The following is a 19,797-nucleotide window of genomic DNA, read 5'->3' on the forward strand; positions in this document are numbered from 1 at the left end:
ATAATCCATGCTGGATTTTATCAGTTATTAGGTTAATTGTCGTGACAAATGTCATTTTTACAATGAAACGTAACGATAACCGTAACTGACTTTTTATGAACCAACTGCAAAAAATGAAACTTTTTCATCGGAATAGGTAAATGTACAAAAGAAATTACTCTTGTCATTTATTCATATTCTAGTCTTTCAATCTAGTAAATTTTATTTCACCTTCGTTACACTTCTTCTCGGCAAATAATACTTTGCTGTTAGTATCATGCTAAGAAATGGTCTTTCTCTCTGCAATCAACCCAATTTCATCTGGGGCATTTTTTTATGAACCCATAACTCGCTCTTATAGCATCCACTTTTTCCTAGGTATTCATCAAGCTTCTAATCTTCCTAGTGGAAAAGTGTCCAAGAGAGAATAATTCTCAGAAAATATCCTGACTTAACCGAACATTAAAAAAACAGCGACAACGCTATAAAAGAACAAAGAATACGTAAAGAAGCGTAGATGTCGCCAATGGATGTCAAACCATGGCGACGCAAGACTTTTCTTACTTAAGATTCTTTAAATTGCCATTGTTTTTACCCAAAGCAATATAAAACTCATAAATGATAAGAGAACAATAATATATTTGAACTACATATATACATACATATATATTTACATATATTGTTATAATAATAAATTCATAAAATACATTTACAAGTGTTTGAAAGCTTTCGTAAAATTTAATTCAATATAATATTCGAATAGAATATAATTTTTAGATTACGGATCACGCATTGAAGGTCGCCACTTGACGTGCAATTTCCTTAGCATCAACGCCGTCTGCAAAATATCACTATCTAGTAATTTATCTATAGAAAAGTTGCTGCAAAGTCAGGCATGTACAGAAGCCATTTCGCTATTTTCATCTTTGCATTTTCGTCTTTGAAACCTATGCAGAAGCCGTGGATGCAACCATCGACGCGTTTGATTTTCACTTTGGTTGACCCGACTTTCATCTCTGTTTCCGTTTTAACTCATTGTTTCGTATCAGTCCAATAATCATCCTTATGATATGCATACACAAAGCAGCTTTTATGAAAAGTAACAAGATTACCAATCTATTAATTGACACACTTATCGTATTACAAAAATGATCACATTATTATCGTCAATACGGTACTAAAAATGATCGACCAATAAATGAACAGACTTCCGATCTAAGATTATATTTCTTCTTTTTTCGTCTTCTGAACAATTACTTGTTTGCAGCGGTATCATTATCCCACTGGCTTTGTAACATGTATGATAATAATAATAATAATAATAATAATAATAATAATAATAATAATACTGCGTTATTATTTTTAATTGGAACTAGGGAAAACGGTGGGGAGACGTTCTAATTCGATCGATATATCGTATTCCGATACGTGTGTTCAATCTTGGAGTGGAATACGGGGCATCAGAGCCACCATTGTCGTTCATTTCTTCTTTTTCTTTTTTTGTCATCTAGTGATTCTTATTTTAGTCGACTTTACAGCATCGATTTCATGTGAAATTGCAAGAAAGAAACGGGATACATCGATATTTAGTTTGTATTCTTTTGTTGCAAAATATTACGGGTTTTCTTATCTTTTCATTTTTTAGTTTCCCCCAAGTTGTTACAACATTATCTAGTTCTTTTTTAAACACGTTCTGCTTTCGATCCTTCGGCCCTTGTTTCGGGTTCTTTAATACTCGCAATATGCCAGCTTCTATTTTGCAATTCTCTGCTTTATAGCTTTTCTCATCCCCCTATTCTGTTTCCCTCTTTGTTTTTCCCGCGCATACGTGTATGTGTATATTTTCCCTTTTTTTTCCTATTTTTTGTTGTTTTGCTATCCATTGTGTGTACTCTGTATTTATTTTCGTGCGCGCTGTACTTTTCAATATTTTCTATGTAGCCGGCTCCTCCATGTTTTTCATCTCAGCAGCTTCCATTTTTCAATATTTGCGTGCTCTCGCCTTTTATTCCCCGGGCATCTCGTTTTTCCTCCGATATCTCTCGTCTTTCCTTTCTCACTTTTATGTTATTAAAATTAAGGAAACCGGTTCATACCATTAAACCTTTTAATATACTGCAATATATCGCAAAATGTCCCTAGAACCCTAGGGAATACTTAAGGGCTATTTTCAAGAATGTTCCACTATATGCAGTATGCATTTTTGAATATATATACCGCTTTTGAAATGATAGTTTTTACTAATATTATGATAAATAAATTTATTTATATCATATAACCTGTATGAAAATATTTAAGTAAATTTAGAACATTTGAATTTTGAGAAACAGGTTGGATAGACGTGTAGGTTTGAATTTTCTCTGGAGAGCCTTAAACATATCAGTCATACGAGTTTATATTGTAGGAGCTCATACCTCGTCATTAGAGATTCGTCAGCATCCCCAAATGGAATGGTATCATTCAGTAATAAGGATAATTTCGGTCTGTACTCGGTGTTGGCAGCGCTGCTAGTCGATTTCAGCGAATACCTGACGGAATGTTGGACATTCGTGGGATCGAGGATTATATCCAGCTTCGTCGGGTTTTCCAGGCTGTTCTATCGGGAAACATTCCAGATAGCTCGGTTAACCAGCGAAAATTATTCGAACCGTTTCGAGAACGAAGGGATGAAGTCGGTTCTGTGATTATTAGGATGGGAGCCTGTAGCTTGAGAATTAGAGCATCGTTAAAAAATTTTATAAAAAGACACACGCAAAGATTTGAATGAAATTGAAATAGGAAAAATTGTCAAAATGATATTTTACACGTACTTTTCCTTAATATTATTAGTTATCCTTATCGAAGAGGTGAAAATAGTCTTCAGAGCTTGGAAAACTACATATAAAATGTTGCAAAAGATACACGTTCGTTTTATTGAAAATATAGAAGAAAATATTCCATAAAAATTCTATTTCTTACTGACAATTGTTTGTATCAAAGGAATGAAAACGGCTATCAAAGTGAAGGATTTAATTTGTATTTTTTATTAGAATTTAATAAGAGTTTTACGTTTCTTTTTAGATTACAATTGTTTTTCTTCTACTACATAAAAATTAATCTTGTTATTCTTTTAGCCTGGTATCGCTTTATTTTTATCTTTCCATGTCATATTTTGTCGAGTGCTGTTCTATTTCGCTTCATTTCAAATTTTGTCGCAATTCTTCTTATTCTTTCCTTGAGACAGTATTGTGGTCGCGTTTTACTTCAACAAATTCATGTATGCATCGAACGTCTTCATTTCCTCAGAGAGATACTATACGTCTGCGAGAAGTATGGTTACAGTTATTTCAACAGGAAATAGAATATAGAGTAGGAATTTCTAAAATATGCTGGCTGTGCCAGTTAAAATTTTGAGAGGACCATAAACGTTGCATACACCTTTTGATAACATTCAACTGAATTTTTAAATGAAATAAAATATGCATTTCCGACGATTGATTTATCAAATTTCAATTCCACGTTTCAAGATAAAATGAAAATAAAAGTGATCCAGTAATATCTAGAAATCTAAACGATTTTAAAATCATTCCTTTAGTTATTTATTTAATGTACTCCAGTCAGAAAAGAAAACGAGGACAATTTAGATTCCTGATGAATTTAAAAAACCTGTCGTAACACAAAAATCCCCATAATGTCATTAGAATCTACCTAATGATAGTCTCGTAAAACACCCCATTATATCAGTAGAACCTTCCTAAATAAAACTTCTTGTACATTCAAGATCTGCCATCTATCTGCTCATTTTATTATATGTAATTAATATTACAAAAATGATCCAAAGGAGCTCATACTAAAGAAACATAACGTCACTTTCGATAATTACTTATCTGTGTCACTTAAAGCCACCCCGTAAAACACCTAAAATTCCAATTTCCCTTTAACGACCACCCACCGTATTTTCGATCCTCTCAAAACAAACCCTCATCCCTCGTCCGCCAATGACCCAACGTAAACACGCCCCTGTCGTTGACACTCACCCCTTCTCAGCCTCGACTCGGAGAGAAAAAGATCGACGGTTTCACTGAACGCGAACCGCGTGTCCCTGGAAATAGCTAACCACCCTCGAAATTCACCGTAAAAGATTCGAGTCACGTAGTTGGCCGGTAATATACGGAGGACACGTCCACCCCTCGGCTAGTGGAATGGGGTTAAGGAACGAACGTATGTAGAGAGTGAGAGTCACGGGGTAAACAAGCGTGTCTCTTCCTGTCGGCGGAGATCGACTTGGCTGGAAGTTGGACGTTTCGGTGGTCAATCGACCGGAAAATTGCTCGTTGACCGGTGATCTAGCGACCGGAAGCGAGGCCACGCTGCACAGGTTCCTGTGCTGAAATCATCGTCGAACGTGCCGTTTACCGGCGATGTATGGCTCCGTTCACGTCTTTCAGTTTATAGCTCCTTGCCTACAGGTCTTTTTGCAGCGATTTTTGGGTTCCGATAACTTGGGTACTCTTGAAACAACCTGTAGGTACACTTGTTGCGTTTGTGAATAAATTATAGAAATTGGTTTCTCGATTTATAGAGTTACGGTGACAAGATTTTATGGAATCTTTTTCGTGTATTTGGAGAAAATTTGAGGGAAAAGTTTTGAGGCAACCTATAAGTACACTTGTTGCTTTTAAGGTTAGGTTATTACCTGGGAAGTATTCTTGAGTTCATCCAAGTATATGGGTTTTGTGTAACATAGTAATATTTGAATACTTTTATCATGGGTGTACATGCAGCTTTTCTCGATAGGTTATTGAAGTTTGATGGATAAGTTCTGAAAGAACCTATAGGTGTACGCACAGCAGATTTTGTCACAGTTGAGGTTCGTTGGGGAGGTTTTGGGACAGTCTGTAGCTACACTTGTTGCATATCAGATAAGATAAAATGTTACAGTTCTCTGTAACTTCAGTGTAGCGTAACAAATATTCTACTGAACCAAAAATAATGGAATTACTATAGTAGGATCCAAAAATACATTTCAATTTCACTCAATGAAAATGAACCAAACGCTATACTTTTCAAGTTATGGACTCCACAATTAATTATCGTGTAAGGCTTTATCATGCTTAAAGCAAAACAAGTAAACTCTCCTAAATCAGGAATAATCGAATTACAGGAAATGGGATCTTGCGCGCTCTTTCAGGTGGTTCACAGAGCCTGAAGCCGATCGCTGGCCAATATTATTTTTCATAAATCTCTCCGGGGCATATTTACGCGGCACCAGCTTCTCTAATCTCTTCCTCGTGGCCGTTGTTTGTTATCATTATTCCGTCTCGGGGCGGCTAGTTTTTGCGCGTGCCACCCCCTTCGCGAGATTTATTTCGCTGTTTACAATTAGTTTCTGAGCCTGGCCTGAAAATGCATCGCGATGCCACGACGCGCGGCCCGTCCTCCGTGATTTAACAAGCCGCGTTCCCAACGATGCTTTCCTGGGCAAGCTTAAACGGGAATTTATGGCGCGGCTGCCTGTCGAAACAGAAACGCGGCCAGTACGGTGATATCGTGAGAAGAAAAAAAGGAATGTTACTGTAGTGTAATGTAGAAGGATAGTGGATAAGGAACTCGTTTAGGTATTGTTACGAATAGTGATCGTAGAGTTTGATTTATTTCGTGCAATTGGGAAATTTCGTTGATTGGATTATTCGTTTCTTAGAATCCTACAGGATGGTTCAGAAGAGGTGGATATGTATCGAAGCTTTGAAGTTTTTCTAAGAGATAACAAATATATATTTCAGGGTCTGTTTAATTCAGATATAACAATGTATACTTATTCCTATAAACTATATGAAATTGTAAGAAATTTAATAAGCGGACAGTCCACGTTTCTATTTTTCGTACAAGGTGTTTTATAAAATGTAGGACCTATTTGAGGATTGGGCACGGGATACTAAAATAATGATAAAGGTTTCTAATTGACCATGTTCCAAAGTTATAGTTACATTTGTGTTACAATGATTTGGGACGCCTTATCTTCGTAGAAATTGTTCACGTGCTATGAAACGCCCTGTATAATGAGCGTAATCTGTTCAAAAAATGAGCACCTGTTGTCACCATCAAAACGGTAGTTTCCCTTTTAAAATTAAAATCTCCTAAAAAAGAAAATGCGAGAGAGCATCCTTTTAACTGCTTTCAACATCCCTAATTAGTCCCCATCCTAATTCACAAGAAGTAATATGATATAATAACCGTCAGTAACTGAACAATAACCGAGCCATAGTCGTCTCATACCGATTCCAGCTTATCTTCCACGGTCTTCCCTGTCCTGGACTCGTTTGTTTCGATATTACTGCGTGGAGGGTTGCGATCAGCGAGCCTGCGGCTGCGGTTGCGGCCGCAGTATCTGCCGGATATCGCGTGAGCCACGCTCCACGGAGCACACTGTTTGATGCATCTTCGTCACGAAGATAGTTAGCTACGACCAGAAGAAAGGCATTCGTAGGGTTAGTGGGGTGAACGTCGATGATGGGAAATGAAGGTACAGAATGGAGAATAAGAAGAGATAAAAGGGTACGCTGCGCGCTGGTAAATTGCTCTTGTTATGGTGGTGCGTGGATCTTTTCCTTTTGGTGGATATCGTACTAAATATTATGCGGTGAGCTGATGAATAGTAACAAATATCAAATTTATCACGTAACGAATACCAAACGTAAGAAACAACGAATATTAAATCTATCAAATAATCGAATATCGAATGATAAGATATGAAATATTAATTACATCAGACCTACAAATATCAAATATAAGAGATATCGAATTTTGCTTGAACGAGGTATAAACTTGAGTAACGAACTTTCCTCCTCGAAAAGTAATCTTCGGTAATCCAATAAAACGATATATAAAATAATCCTAACCTAACAAATCCACCAACTAAAAAGGAATGAAATAATTTAACCTGAAATAAAACCTAACCTAAAAGAACCACCAAAATTCACATACCAACATTGAACAGTAAAATCTCCAATTAAAAAGAGAACTAGGAGAGGAAAATAGAGCGGAGAAAATGGAAGAACTTGGCGAAGAGGAGCATCTGGAGGAAATAGGAGACCAGAGGAGAGGAAAACAGATGGAACGATGAGTTGCAGAAGGGTGGAAGGCCCTCAGGTGGAAAGGGTGCACGTCAAATTGGCCGCATAAGCGTGCTCCTTTCATTGAATCGTCTAACGACCAGACATAAATTAGATTGGAAACTGGAGATGCCACGGGAAAAGAGCCGTGGACGATTTTCTGCATCTGGTAACCTCCTTAAGGCCCGCTGGAACGACGACAATATGCGACTGGGGCAGGGCAGGGGAGAGGGAATTTTATTTCATTTTTGGCTGACGTTTTTCGATTGAATTCGCCCACCATTTTTACCTCCGTTTTTACGAGGCTCCCGCGAGCGAAAAAAAAATTATTGGAATCGTTGTTGCTACGATCGGGAGTGGTTTCTTTATGGGAATTGCTTGTTCGAAAGAGCGTTATCAAGGGGAAGAAATTTTACTCGTGCGGTTTATTCGTGTTTTATCACGGTACTAATTTTCGAATCCTTTTTCCCAGACATTCGAAGGTAAATAAAGATTGGATGCGAGTTCGGAGGGTTGTAATTTCGAGTTTTCCAATGTTCATAATCTTTCTTAGAGATTTCTATTCCATCGTTCGATCAGGAAAATTTGAAGATAAAACATTTCTTTTATACAATTCGAAAGCAAATAAAAATCCGGACACGAATTTTCAGATCGCAGATTCGATTCTTTCAACGATTCAAATTCTCTTCTCCTTCCTGGAGATTTTTTACCTTTCTCCAGTAATTTGCCTTGAATTTTTTAACCTGCAAGCCAAGTTTGATTACTGAGTCGAATAAGGGATGAAGTCACCGGGGGAGTTTGTGGATTGTAATTTCCGGTGGTTCAAACTTCGTTGTTAACGCGAGCTACTCGAAATAACCGAGTTAATTAATTAAAGCAAAGTATTATTAATTGCCGTGCTCGAGATTCCCAGAAAAATCTCGTCGAAAGTAATTTCCTCCTTTCTTCTTCCGAATTATTTTAAATTACTTTAATTGACTGACTTAACTGATTAAAATGTTCCAGAATAATTATTCCATGTTCTCTATTCGCTCAATTCGCGTAGAAAAAATTTCTTTATCGAAGATAACCTCAAAATTGAATATTGGAGCAGTTAATATCAATATGGCTGCCGATGATTCGCGCAAATTTTTGGAATCCGGTAGTATTGAAGGCCTCAGGAGGCGAAAAGCGCAAAGTGTAGTCACGAAAGGTAGCGAAAACGGGATTATATCCCGTTACACTCGTGCTTGCTACTCGAGGAGAGGCTTGAAAATGTACACAAGCCCGTAAGAAGCCGCCATTGCACCCTGGGGAGTGGTAACACCGTTCGAGACTTACCTAGATACACTCTAGGAAGCTAGAATGTAAATGGCCGTCTTGGCAACTCGATTAATTAAATTGACTTTTCTTCCAGCGTCCTCCACTTCTTCGTGTTTACGTTTTATTCCAGGCGAACTCTTAAAAAAATCTTCTATTTTAATGATTGCGTACCAAAAATTATGAATATCCTTCGATATATCGATGTATTCTACGATAAAAATTAATGTTAATAATAAAGTTAATTAAATTAATAGAAAACAAATTTATGAGCTACACAATTTACATCAAATTGTATTTCGTATATAATGTAATTTTATTAAAAAATAGTTACCTCGGGATCAAATTTAAAATAACCTAGCTTTCCTATGCAATATATTATCAAAAAATTGAAATCTTCTATTGACGTTTACAGATATTTAATATTTCATATGGAAGAAACATCAACAAAGTTCCGACCAACAACACAATTTTTATTCGATATCAAATATTTAGAACAATTTCGTAGGAAAGCTCATAAATGGAATTTATGCCCGAGAATAATCCTACACGAATCTAGGTTATCGAGCCATAAAACGAAACCGAAAACCCGTCACCAATATCGCATTGGTGAAACGGCTCTCGAAGAGCGATTCGCAAATTCCGTATTCCCCTGGCTGCTACTCAACGAGCGAAACTCAATAAAAGGTGAGAAGAAATCAATGGACCGCGATCATCATCCGAAACCCGTTTTCCTAACATACGCACGGAAGTATAGTGGACGAACCGGAAGACGATCTGTCGCCATGACAATAATCCACGGGAACGCGGCCGTAGGAACGAAGTCGGGAATATAAAGCCGAAAATCCGGGACGTGTTCTCGATCGCGAGCCACCAGTTTCATGTGCTACTGGGTACCGATACGCGCCACTTTATGTCCGTTTTCATGGTGCTGCCGGTCGTAAGGAAAATGCAGTTACTCGCAAGCCGAGAGTACCTAACGCCCTCTTCTTCGCCTCTGTAACAAAGTGAACGCGTTTGATGAAGCTTTGAATAAAACAACTGAAAGAGAATACTCTTTGGATAGTGCGCGGATGAACTTTGCCAGGCTCGCAGAGTTTTGAGAAATAGAGCTGAAGGAATTTGTAGTTTTGGCTGGGAGAAATATGGCTAAAGACCGGATTTTTCGTAGATTGCTTTTATTAAAATGACTTATTTATGGAAATTTGTTGATTCTTTGATCAATGTAAGGTCAGTTTACATTAATCAAAGTTTTAAATCGGTTTAGTTTGAAGTTGCTTATAATAAGGCTCGTCTTTAAATAATCTATTAAATATTAAATAATTCAATTTGATCCTTTTAATCATTTCCAAGCTTCCCCTCCGCCAATTTTAACTTCTCCACATTTAAACAAAGGCACGGAATAAACAAGCGCAGAACCAAACGCATGTCTCGCGTTATGAACTCGCTGCGAGTACAGATTTCACCGTTCCGTCGTAAAAGGGGGGACCGAGCCGTAAAGGGATTACGCTTAAAGTTAACGCAACCCCGTTAAGAAACGTCCTGATAAAATAAAATCTTAATCCTGGCCCGGCCACGGAAGTAGCCTGAGATTTAAGATCCTTTACCCTTGTTTTCCACCTCTGGCCATTCGCTTCTTTCCTCTCTTCATCCCCACCCCCGATTTCTCCCCCCGTTGTCGTCCACCGCCGGCTTTTACGGCTTACTGGCTCGATTATTATACGTGTCTCGTTTTCATGAAACAACCCCCTGCCCCCGCCATTTACAGATTCGTGGCCTCCAGGGTTATATTAACTTGTAATTTTATTACGGCGATATTGTGAGCGCCACTGGTACTCGAGCTTTGTTTCCAGTTTCCCTTTTTTTAATTTCCTCCTGTGAGTTGGTAAATTTCACTTGCGTCCCCCCCCTAGTTTGAATAGGGGTTGCTTTAGCCAGCAGGAAGGTTCTAGTTAAGTTATTAGGACAGGAAAATTATATTTAAGATAAGTCGTTAGGTAGTTATTAGGCAAAGTACAATTCTGGATTTCTAATTTTATATTCTGTACGCTTTTGAGAATAATTTTTTTTTTTTATCATTTTTCAAATGGAAAAATATAAAATCCCGCTAAATGGGCAGTGTGCATTGTTCATTAAAAAATCGCATCCACAGAAAAATCTGTTTCTTTTCATATTTCCGTTAGTTTCATATTATACCGTTAGGAGTATATTAATCATGTTATAGTTGTATTATATTATATTATTAATTAATGTAATAATACATCGTAATATATATTCCTGTCATACTGACCAAAGATTTGTTTCTTTTACAGCACGAATGGCTATGTGTGCCTGATGTTTCACAGAAGGGATAGCCACATAATAGAATTGCAACTGTCGGAATGGAGCCAGCAGCCCGACGACGTGTGCAACTCGAGTACGTTCAACTCCCACTCAACGCCGTACACGACGTTCATTAGTAAGTCAATTACGATCATTTATTAACACTCAGCCGTGTGAACGCCTCCCGACATTTACTCGCGTTGACTGCCGCTATCTTCGACACTTTCTTTACAAATAAGTTTCTGTATAATTACTATTTTTCTTCTATTTGTTACCATTTTCTTGGTACGAGTCTTTGCAAGCGACAATATAATTAAAAAACCTTGAAGAAATTTTGAAAATTTATACTATACGATCATTATCTGAGCTTCATTTTTTAAACCTTCTTCTAATCAAATATTTCAAGTATTTGAAACCTCGATAGAGGTTGGATGACTTTTTATTGGAAAGTACTCAAAAATTTTCCAATGATTATGTAGTACAGAGGAAACGTTCGTTAACATTCGTTCATTCATCAACGTGAAAGTTCTCGTCGAATTTTTTTTTTGGAAAAAAGTCGGACCTGTTGATTTTTTCCGAGAAATCGAAATTTCTATTTATCGGCGAGAGCCTAGTTTCTCCTAATTGACAGATCGAACAGGATATTAATTACGGCTGCGACTTCGGACACGGGGAAACGCGTTGCTCACGGTCGCAGTTTCTCGTTTTGCTGAGCTTGAAAAATAAAAACGCCGACTGCTAGAATTAAAAGTGATATTTCACTGTCGAAACTTGCCAGAGAAAAAATAATAAAACAAAAGACAAAATAAAAAAAAAGGGTATAAAGGATAGACAAAAAGGGGGAGGAGGGGAATAGAAACAAAAGGGAACTAGGAAGGATATAAAATATGACAGTAAGCGCGGGAAGATATCGCATTCCAAATGGAGCACTCTTGAAACACGATGAAATTATTTCGCGAGAATTCGTGCTATTCCCCTCCTATGCTTTACACGTGTATCGATAAATAACGTCTTAACAATGGCTGGCTACGTTTCCGGCCAGGATAAATGTCCCTCTTCTACTGAAATTGCTAAATAAGCGCCCGGTTTTACAAAGAAAGACAAATTTGGTATTTTCCAATTTTTTATTGTTGTTTTATCGAGGTTTCGTAATATCGGGGAACTTGATTTAATACATGGTAAATGTATTTATTGTTCCTATTATTTACTTTTGAAAATTTCCATTTTATTGTTATCGTAAAACTGGGAATTTTCATTCGTGACCTAAGCATATTTCAATTAGACACATTTGAAATTTTCGACAAAATTTAACTCTAGCCAAGCATAATGAAATTCCCTGTGCCTAATTGCTAACAACTTTGGTTTAAAACAACAGACGATGTTAATACAAAAAAAGTCAATAATTTTCTTGTATTGAATTATAGAAAAGTTGGTATGAATGAAATTTTAGATGAAACGTCAAAGCTTGTCTAAATAGATTCGTAATTCCCTAGCTACAATTTCTAATTTTCCATTTGAACAATAAATAGATCAGACTTAATAAGAGTGGTGTGTAAAATTCGGAGGACAAACGAAGGTAAACACGATGGAGGTGTAATTTCGGGCGAAGGTCTAGACGTGGGTTGAATGGCGTCACGATAAATTCCGCGTCCTTGGGAACGACCCCTGTCTTCGTCAGTGTTATAGAATCGCGTAATCGGCTTAAATAGAAACTGTGCTGCCTTCCGTCGAGGGTTGAGTTTACGACGGATTCGGCATATGATCCTTTTGCACGATCGTAAAGGAGTCGCTGGCGAATCGATTGTTAAGCTGCCGTCGTTTGCAACTTCCTCTTTGTGCCAACCGCGTTTTCGTCTCGACGATGTTTGCGTCTACGTCCCCATTCTTCTACACGGAGACGATTTTAGGAACTATCTTGGCTGATTCCGCCGGAAATGAATGAATCAGTTTCTATACTTTAACTTGTTTTCCAAGTCAGGTGGCCAAATATTTCTGCCATTGTAAACACAATATTTTCCTCCACATAATCTAACCTCGACTAAAGTAAATGAACTCGATTCATGTACTCTAGTTAATCTGGCAAACATAGATGCCAGCTACAAAAATAGCGAGTAGAGTAAAATTGATTGGAACAATTTGCGTATGTTGTTCGGTTAAGTAGCAAGTCAGTAAGATAAGTCAGTTAACGTAACAAACAGCAATGGAAGCTCCAAGAAGCAGAAAATTGAAATCGATAAATTTTTTCCAGCACCAGACCCAATTACCAAGCAGTGCCCCAACCTTGGCCGTTACAAAATTGTGTCTGTGCTACATAATCACAATGGTGACAAAGCGGAGAACATATTGGGCATGGATGGTGAACCAATGGTCAACGCTGCTGAGGTTCAAGATGTCAGGGTCACATCGACACCTTATCCAGGACGGTGTCGCTATCGACTAGATATCGGTTGCAAGACGCCGGATCGTATGGAGTTTGCTACATCGTGCAACGACGAAACACCACCAGGTAAGATCTCTTGTTGTAATTTTCTCCTTTACTACTCCTATTGATTTTTATCTTTATCTATTCGCGAATTTCTAGTGGTCTTCTGGCTGATCTTCAGTTCGTTTAATAAAGATCAAGTTAGATTTTGATTCAGTTTATGCCAAGTTCGAATTAAATTTGGATTCAATTTATGTAATGTTTGGATTAGCTCTGGGTTCAATTTAGGTTATGTTTGGATTAACTTTGGGTTCAATTTATGTTATGTTTGAACTAGATTTGGGTTCCATTTTAGATTCGGTTCAGCTTAAATTTGGATTCAGTCTAAGTCATCCTTGGTTCTAGTCAAAAATTCCGACACGTATCTCTATATGCAACCTCACAACTCAAAATCATTTATCAGATTACGAACGGAACATGTACAAATTCATATTCTCACAGATATAATTAAAAAGCTGAATCTTGAATAAAAATTGATTTATCGACTCAATGTCATAAAGAATACTATATTTTGGATATTCTATATACTTTCCCATATCATGTGCGTCCTGTACATTTGGTATGACCGTAATTCACAATCTGCTCGTTACAATGTTCTCGAAAGGTCTATCAGAGAGTCAGCAACTTCTCTTTCTTCAAAAACTACGGAAGAAACATCTCTTACAGGCATCCACGTCTCTATTGACATCCGTCTTACCTGTATCTCGCACTGGAGAATCGACTGTGCTCGCAGGGAGCATCGCCATGGGGGGTCGAGTGAATCCTCGTAGGATGGAGGCAGCTTCAACAGGAACATCTTATCGGATTACCCGCACCAGGGCCGAGTTATCCCCCCATCGTGAAGAGACGCGTCTTCGTCGCTTCCCCATTTACCTCGAGCCTCTTCCGTCCCTTCTTCGCCCTTCGAAGGGGTGAAGTTATCGCAAGTGGCGATAGTTAGTTTGCGGAGAAGTCAGCGGCGTGACGGTTGCCGTGGCTCCACGCTTGCTTATGTGCAAAGTTTGTAGCTTTATTCGGCTGTATGTGTTTATGGCGCGTGCCTGTGCGCGCGGATCCGCTCGCGTTGAAAGATAGATGCAGCGCCAAGCTTCGAGGCTTCCGGGACTCTGGCTGGGCTGGGCTGGAGATAGAGCCGACTGGTTGCACGACTTTTCAGGAATAGTCGCGGAGAAAGCTTGTCGTTGCTTGGCTCGAGCGATGATAGACTGATTCTATCGAACCAATGAATTTTGAGGTTAAGGGGTTTTGAGGTTAGGAATAATAAATGGAGTTTGAAATAGAACCGACCGTTCAGGAATAGCTGCGGAGAGAACCTGTCACTGCCTGCTTCGAACAATAATGGTCTGATTTTATCGAATTAATGAATTTCGAGATTAGGGGCTTCTGAGAGTTTGAGGTAGGGAATAGGAGATTATTGTGGGATCTGTTATTTGATGACATGTAAGGGGAAGGGCTCGTGTGTTACTTTGAACAGTTATATTGAGAGAAGTAGGTCTTAGAGCTAGTTCTTGAAGGATTGTTTAGGGACATCTAAAATTCCCTAGCTAATTGCTACCTTTGGAGTAGCACAATGGATGAAACAGATGTAATACCACTGTTGTGGTAATGTTAGATTGCAGGAAGATTTCTATTCATGAAATGTTAAATGAAGCAGTAGGAGTTGTTTAGATAAACTGAAAGTTCTCTACATAAAATATTATGTTAGAGAAGAGTTATACAATAGATCATAGCTTGACCGAATAGTTAGATTTCATCTGATAACGTTCTCAGATTGGTTCAATTTTATCATAATGATTTTGATTCGTTATAATTGGGTTTTAATTGATTATTATAAATATACAATACAGAACATAAGTCTCTAGATCTCAACTATCACACCATAACCAAATAAAATATTCTAAACAACGAATCTTGACAAGATTCTAATCCCAACACGGACAAATACTACGTTGGAAATGGATGTAATTAACGATCGTTACCAGAAGCCTGGCTGGAGACGTTTCGAGATGTTCTCTCTGGGTCTGGGAGCTAAGATCGCTGTTTGTACGAAGTCTTAATGACCAATTCGCGTTCCGCGTCTACAGAGGGGTGGTGCTGCAGCCTGGAACGCAATCCCCTTGTCGACAGTCGTAAGATACGAGGCTCGACCGGCTAAATCCTCGGTTATGTCAACGCTCTGCTCCATGCTAAAATAATTCCTGATACCGAAACGTCACTGCAACTCTCTCTTCCTTTCGTGAATCGTCGCGTTTTTGTGGATTAAGAATCACGATGCGAACCTAACATCTGTAATATCTTTTGATCGTAATCTTTGATCTTCTTTGCGAGTTTGTCTAGTGGAAGATAGATTTTCAGGTCGAAGATTGATATTCTTGCGGCTAGAAACGGACCCGAGTTCGATTAGGTTTTAGTTTAGGTTTCAGAAACTTGGGAGATCAGCTCTAGCTTGTAATGTGCTAGTTTCGCAATTAGAGAACTGTGGTGTAGAGAGTCAATCCGTCTGGTGTATACTATCGATGGGAAGTTCGGCAGCAGTGTGATTATTGAAGCAGAGGTAAAAAGATGAAGTAGGGGAAGTTAGGATGAAGCGAAATACTTGAGATTTAATCATCTGTGAAAGTTCAAAAAGTGATACTAACAAGTTTTTCCTACATGTACTTTAAAAATAGAGGTTAAGAATTGCAATTTTGAAAAATTAAATTCTATACTGTTTAATACTGCTACACTTTTCATTAGAATCATTTACTCGTTATTTGTTACCACATAATCGTGTAAAAAGATTGCAATTCATTTCTGTCTTACAATAGATAATTTATTACCTAATAATTTATCGTCATGTTTAACAGAGATATGGAAGTTAATATTACTTGTTATTGTACTCATTTCAATGCTGTACCAGCATATTAATCATCTGAAAGCAATAACATTCACTCCAAGTCAAATTAGTATAAACCCAAAGCCCTAAAGTGAGATTAAAAGATTGCAGTTTTCTTTGCTCTGTGACACGAATCCACATCGTCCCTGCAGATTTTAATTAATATCTTCAGAAGCGGTAAGGTCTTCCCTTTGAAATGCTTTTTGAATCGTGTCGATACGACGCTCCGTTCCTGAGATATCATCGTGTAAATAGAAGAGTAATTTTTTAATATTTCGCTATCTCCATCTTTATCACACTCGGTCACCGACCTATCCCTTTCCCACCACGCGTGGTGTGGTCAGTGAGAGACATTGAGTCAGCAATGTTTTTTATCATTCCTAGCATCAAGATATGCAGTTGCTCGGAATGAAGTGAATCACCAAAGCTACCAGGCGCCGCCATCTTCTATTTTAAGCGCTCGAACTTTCAAGCCTTGTATCTCGGGAACGAATTGAGCTATCGACTTCAAACAAAGTACGTTTTCAAGAACGCGTTATACTCTATCTCTCCAGGATACTTTTCAGAGAAAATTCCAGGATTCTGAAGAAAAATAGAGCCAGAGAATACGATAGAATTTCTTTAGATAAGGAACCTTAGTTTAGGTGGATTATTTTCTAGAATCTTTGCTAAGATTATCAAATATCTTGGAGAAGAATGATGTCAGTTGTGTAAGGATATATTTATCGAATAAATTAAAAAAAATATAATTTGTTGGTGCGTTTAAGATTGAAATGAAATATTTCAGTAAATAATAGGAGTTGATTCCAATGATCAGGATAAATTATACGGTAATTTGGCACCGAGTGAAGTTAGAGGAAAATTGTACACTGTTTAACAAGCTTTATCACAACTTTTACACGTACATTTAAAAACGTACAATATATATATTAAGTGAAATTACGCGCTGTTCTAAGAATAAATGAAATAAGACGTAACGTGACTAAAAATTCAATGCAACTTTTTCAAAATCTTTCTTCAAGACTACTTAACATTCTAAACATATTTGATTGTCATTTTACATCTTTTATTCATCGGAAATTCTCATGCTGGAAGATTGTATGCTCTGTACGATATTTGTTCTTAAGGAAAAGGAACAGGAGAAACAATTTTTGAACGTCGTTTAAATGCAAAGAAGCAATCGAACAGAGAATTTATCGGCATTTGCGGATCAGAGATGAGCACGGAGACTGACGTCTCCGATTTTTATCCCTTTTGAAAGCATATTTGGTGAAAGGCGTAGCTTCTTTCTGTCGCTGAATTTTCCCGTTGTTTATTTCCGTTTTCAGCCGACGCGAACTGTCGCGCGGACGCTGTAAATTCTCATCTTTCTATCTTGCAGTCTCGATAAGGTATCGGGCCGAGACAACACGCCAGATATCGACGTGTCGAAGCGATTTACGGCTTTCGTTTATTTCGTCCCTGTTCGCGCCTTTCTCGAAAACTCCAAACACACAGAGAAACTCGACCTTTTCTCTTCTCTAAAAGCCGCGTCTCCCTGTCGAACATCCTACATTCAAGGACCATTTCTCAAGGATTACTTCGAAACGATTCAGCCTTGAACACGTCCAAGTTAATTCGAAGTCGTATGAAACAATTTTAGATACTTTGTCAATTTCCAGAAATATATCTTCACTGTTACGCGATAGAAAAATATTTCAAGAGTTTTAGTCATTGGAAAATATTAAGTTGGATAATAAGTTCAATCCTGTTTTCATGTTGGCATTTTTATATGACATCTATTTATATAATCAAGAAGTATCTTAATTATTATATTTCTCTATAACTTTTTATTAAAAATATTCAAATACGCGTAATTTTACAATTTTTAAACAATTTCTGTAATATTCTTTGAGATGTAGACATTAGTGAGAAGTGAATGAGCTTATTAAGCCAGTAAATCATATTAAAATGTTATTGGTGGATCGATATCAAACCATTATATATCAGTAACCAATTATCTATTGCAATTATGAGGCTACTCAACATAGAATTTACCTTCAACCAATTCAGAAAACCACCACCTATCATTAAACCTCACGAAACATAATATCTTGAATTTCAGATAAAGATAAGAATGGATTGTATTAAAATAATTATCGATAATCAATTTCCTATAACAATTATCAAACGATTCGTTGCAAGTTTGTCTTTAACCCACTCGAAGAATAATCGGTCACTATTAAACATGACGAAATATACAATTTCTTGGGGCCACCATGCCTGCCTGAGCGAATATACAGGCTCGAGTACCGTAAAAATTTAATAATCGAAGGAATTCTAATTGCGCATAGTTGATCATAATTGAACGGTCTTAGCCAGCGTTAGTCGTCGTGGATAATTTAATTCCCTTTTCACGAACGTTAAACCTGCTCCTTCTTTTACGGTGGCTCGTTTCAATCGCTCCCATTTTTATCTTTCCCCTTTCACCTTCCTCCGCTCATTCCACCTTCGCTCGCTCCCCGTTTAGTCGAGCTTGTAACTCGGTCGTGAAACGACCCTTAAGGTGAACGAAATCGAACACTTAAAATCGTTGCATGGGTGATTACCCATTCAGTACTTTCGTTAGAACGATAAACGTTCCTCCGTTGCTACTAGAATCCTTTCTTTCCCTCTTACTCTCTTTTAACAGTTCGAAACCGATAAACTACTCGGAAATCGTGCTTTTATACTTCGATTCTCGATAATGAGGTCACATTACCGGCTGACGTAATATTTCCATGCTATAACCATTCGCTCGATCGTTTTTTATATTCCACTTTCTTCGTTTTGTCCTGTTCTTCGATTGCTCCAAGCATAATTAAATATTATGCTACAGCGTGTTTCCTTGACGGAGGGATTCATGCAGCCAATAATGATGTCTTTGTGGCTTGATGTCGCGGTTCAAATGGTTTCGAGTTTTATGCGTTCTATGGAAATTATATTACTATTTATTATTGCGTAGTTTAAACTCTAATCTAGCTTGAAATCTTATAACAAATTAATCTCTATATACGTCAGCGGGGCGTACAGACTCTACGAGTAGAATTTTAAATTTGGAAACCTGAAGGTTTTTATTTTCCAGTGACTCTAACGTTAATTATTATTCACAGTTGAACATTTAATATTGAAGAAGCGTGTTTTATTCTCGGTATACAATGAAATAATGTTCTGAAATACGTGGTAAATAACTTTGTCAATGAACTAGCTGCCCAATTTCAACTGAAAATTTAAAAATGATAAAATATCTAATTTGTAAATAAAAAAGAATTAAGTAGAGTTTCCAACAAAGTTAATGTTACCTATAGAATATTCTCGATTGATATTTGATGTAATTTTTGGAATTAATCATCTCAATTTTAATTATCTATACAACGATAACAAGTAGTGCGTGAGTGAAAAATGGATTGTTTCAGAATATTCGTGCCATGGAACTTGGATCGAGAACGACACAGCCTATTTGGTAGCGAGCACCGAGAAAGGAAGATACTGTCTCGTTTACAGTGCTTCTGCAGCGGCGACAGGAAGTCGCGAGCTCTCGGTGACGGGCCATCTTGCTTCCTGTCCGAGGGCTTCTCATCGTCATGTAGTTTCATGGCAGGTCAACCTCACGTCGTATGGTAAGCATTATCACCCATGTTCCTTATTATCACGTCGCAAATTTCCATTAGGACATCAAGTACATCGTAGCTTCAAGGAAATTAGGAAGGCAGGAACATGTGAAGTTGGGA

At 37.6% G+C, this 19,797-nt stretch overlaps 1 protein-coding gene across 5 annotated transcripts in view; it reads left to right on the top strand.

Annotated features, from left to right (window-relative positions):
* LOC100643304 overlaps positions 1 to 19,797 on the top strand; it is a 316,203-nt gene that overhangs the window by 287,914 nt on the left and 8,492 nt on the right. For all 5 annotated transcript variants that reach the window (XM_048413546.1, XM_003401592.4, XM_020867214.2 and 2 more), the window contains 3 exons: positions 10,682 to 10,827; positions 12,940 to 13,197; positions 19,483 to 19,686. In XM_048413546.1, coding sequence (XP_048269503.1) covers positions 10,682 to 10,827; positions 12,940 to 13,197; positions 19,483 to 19,686 — 608 coding nt within the window. The remainder of the gene's footprint in view (positions 1 to 10,681; positions 10,828 to 12,939; positions 13,198 to 19,482; positions 19,687 to 19,797) is intronic.

Source organism: Bombus terrestris, chromosome 16 (genome assembly GCF_910591885.1).
Source record: "Bombus terrestris chromosome 16, iyBomTerr1.2, whole genome shotgun sequence".
In the NCBI taxonomy this organism is placed as follows: domain Eukaryota; kingdom Metazoa; phylum Arthropoda; class Insecta; order Hymenoptera; family Apidae; genus Bombus; species Bombus terrestris.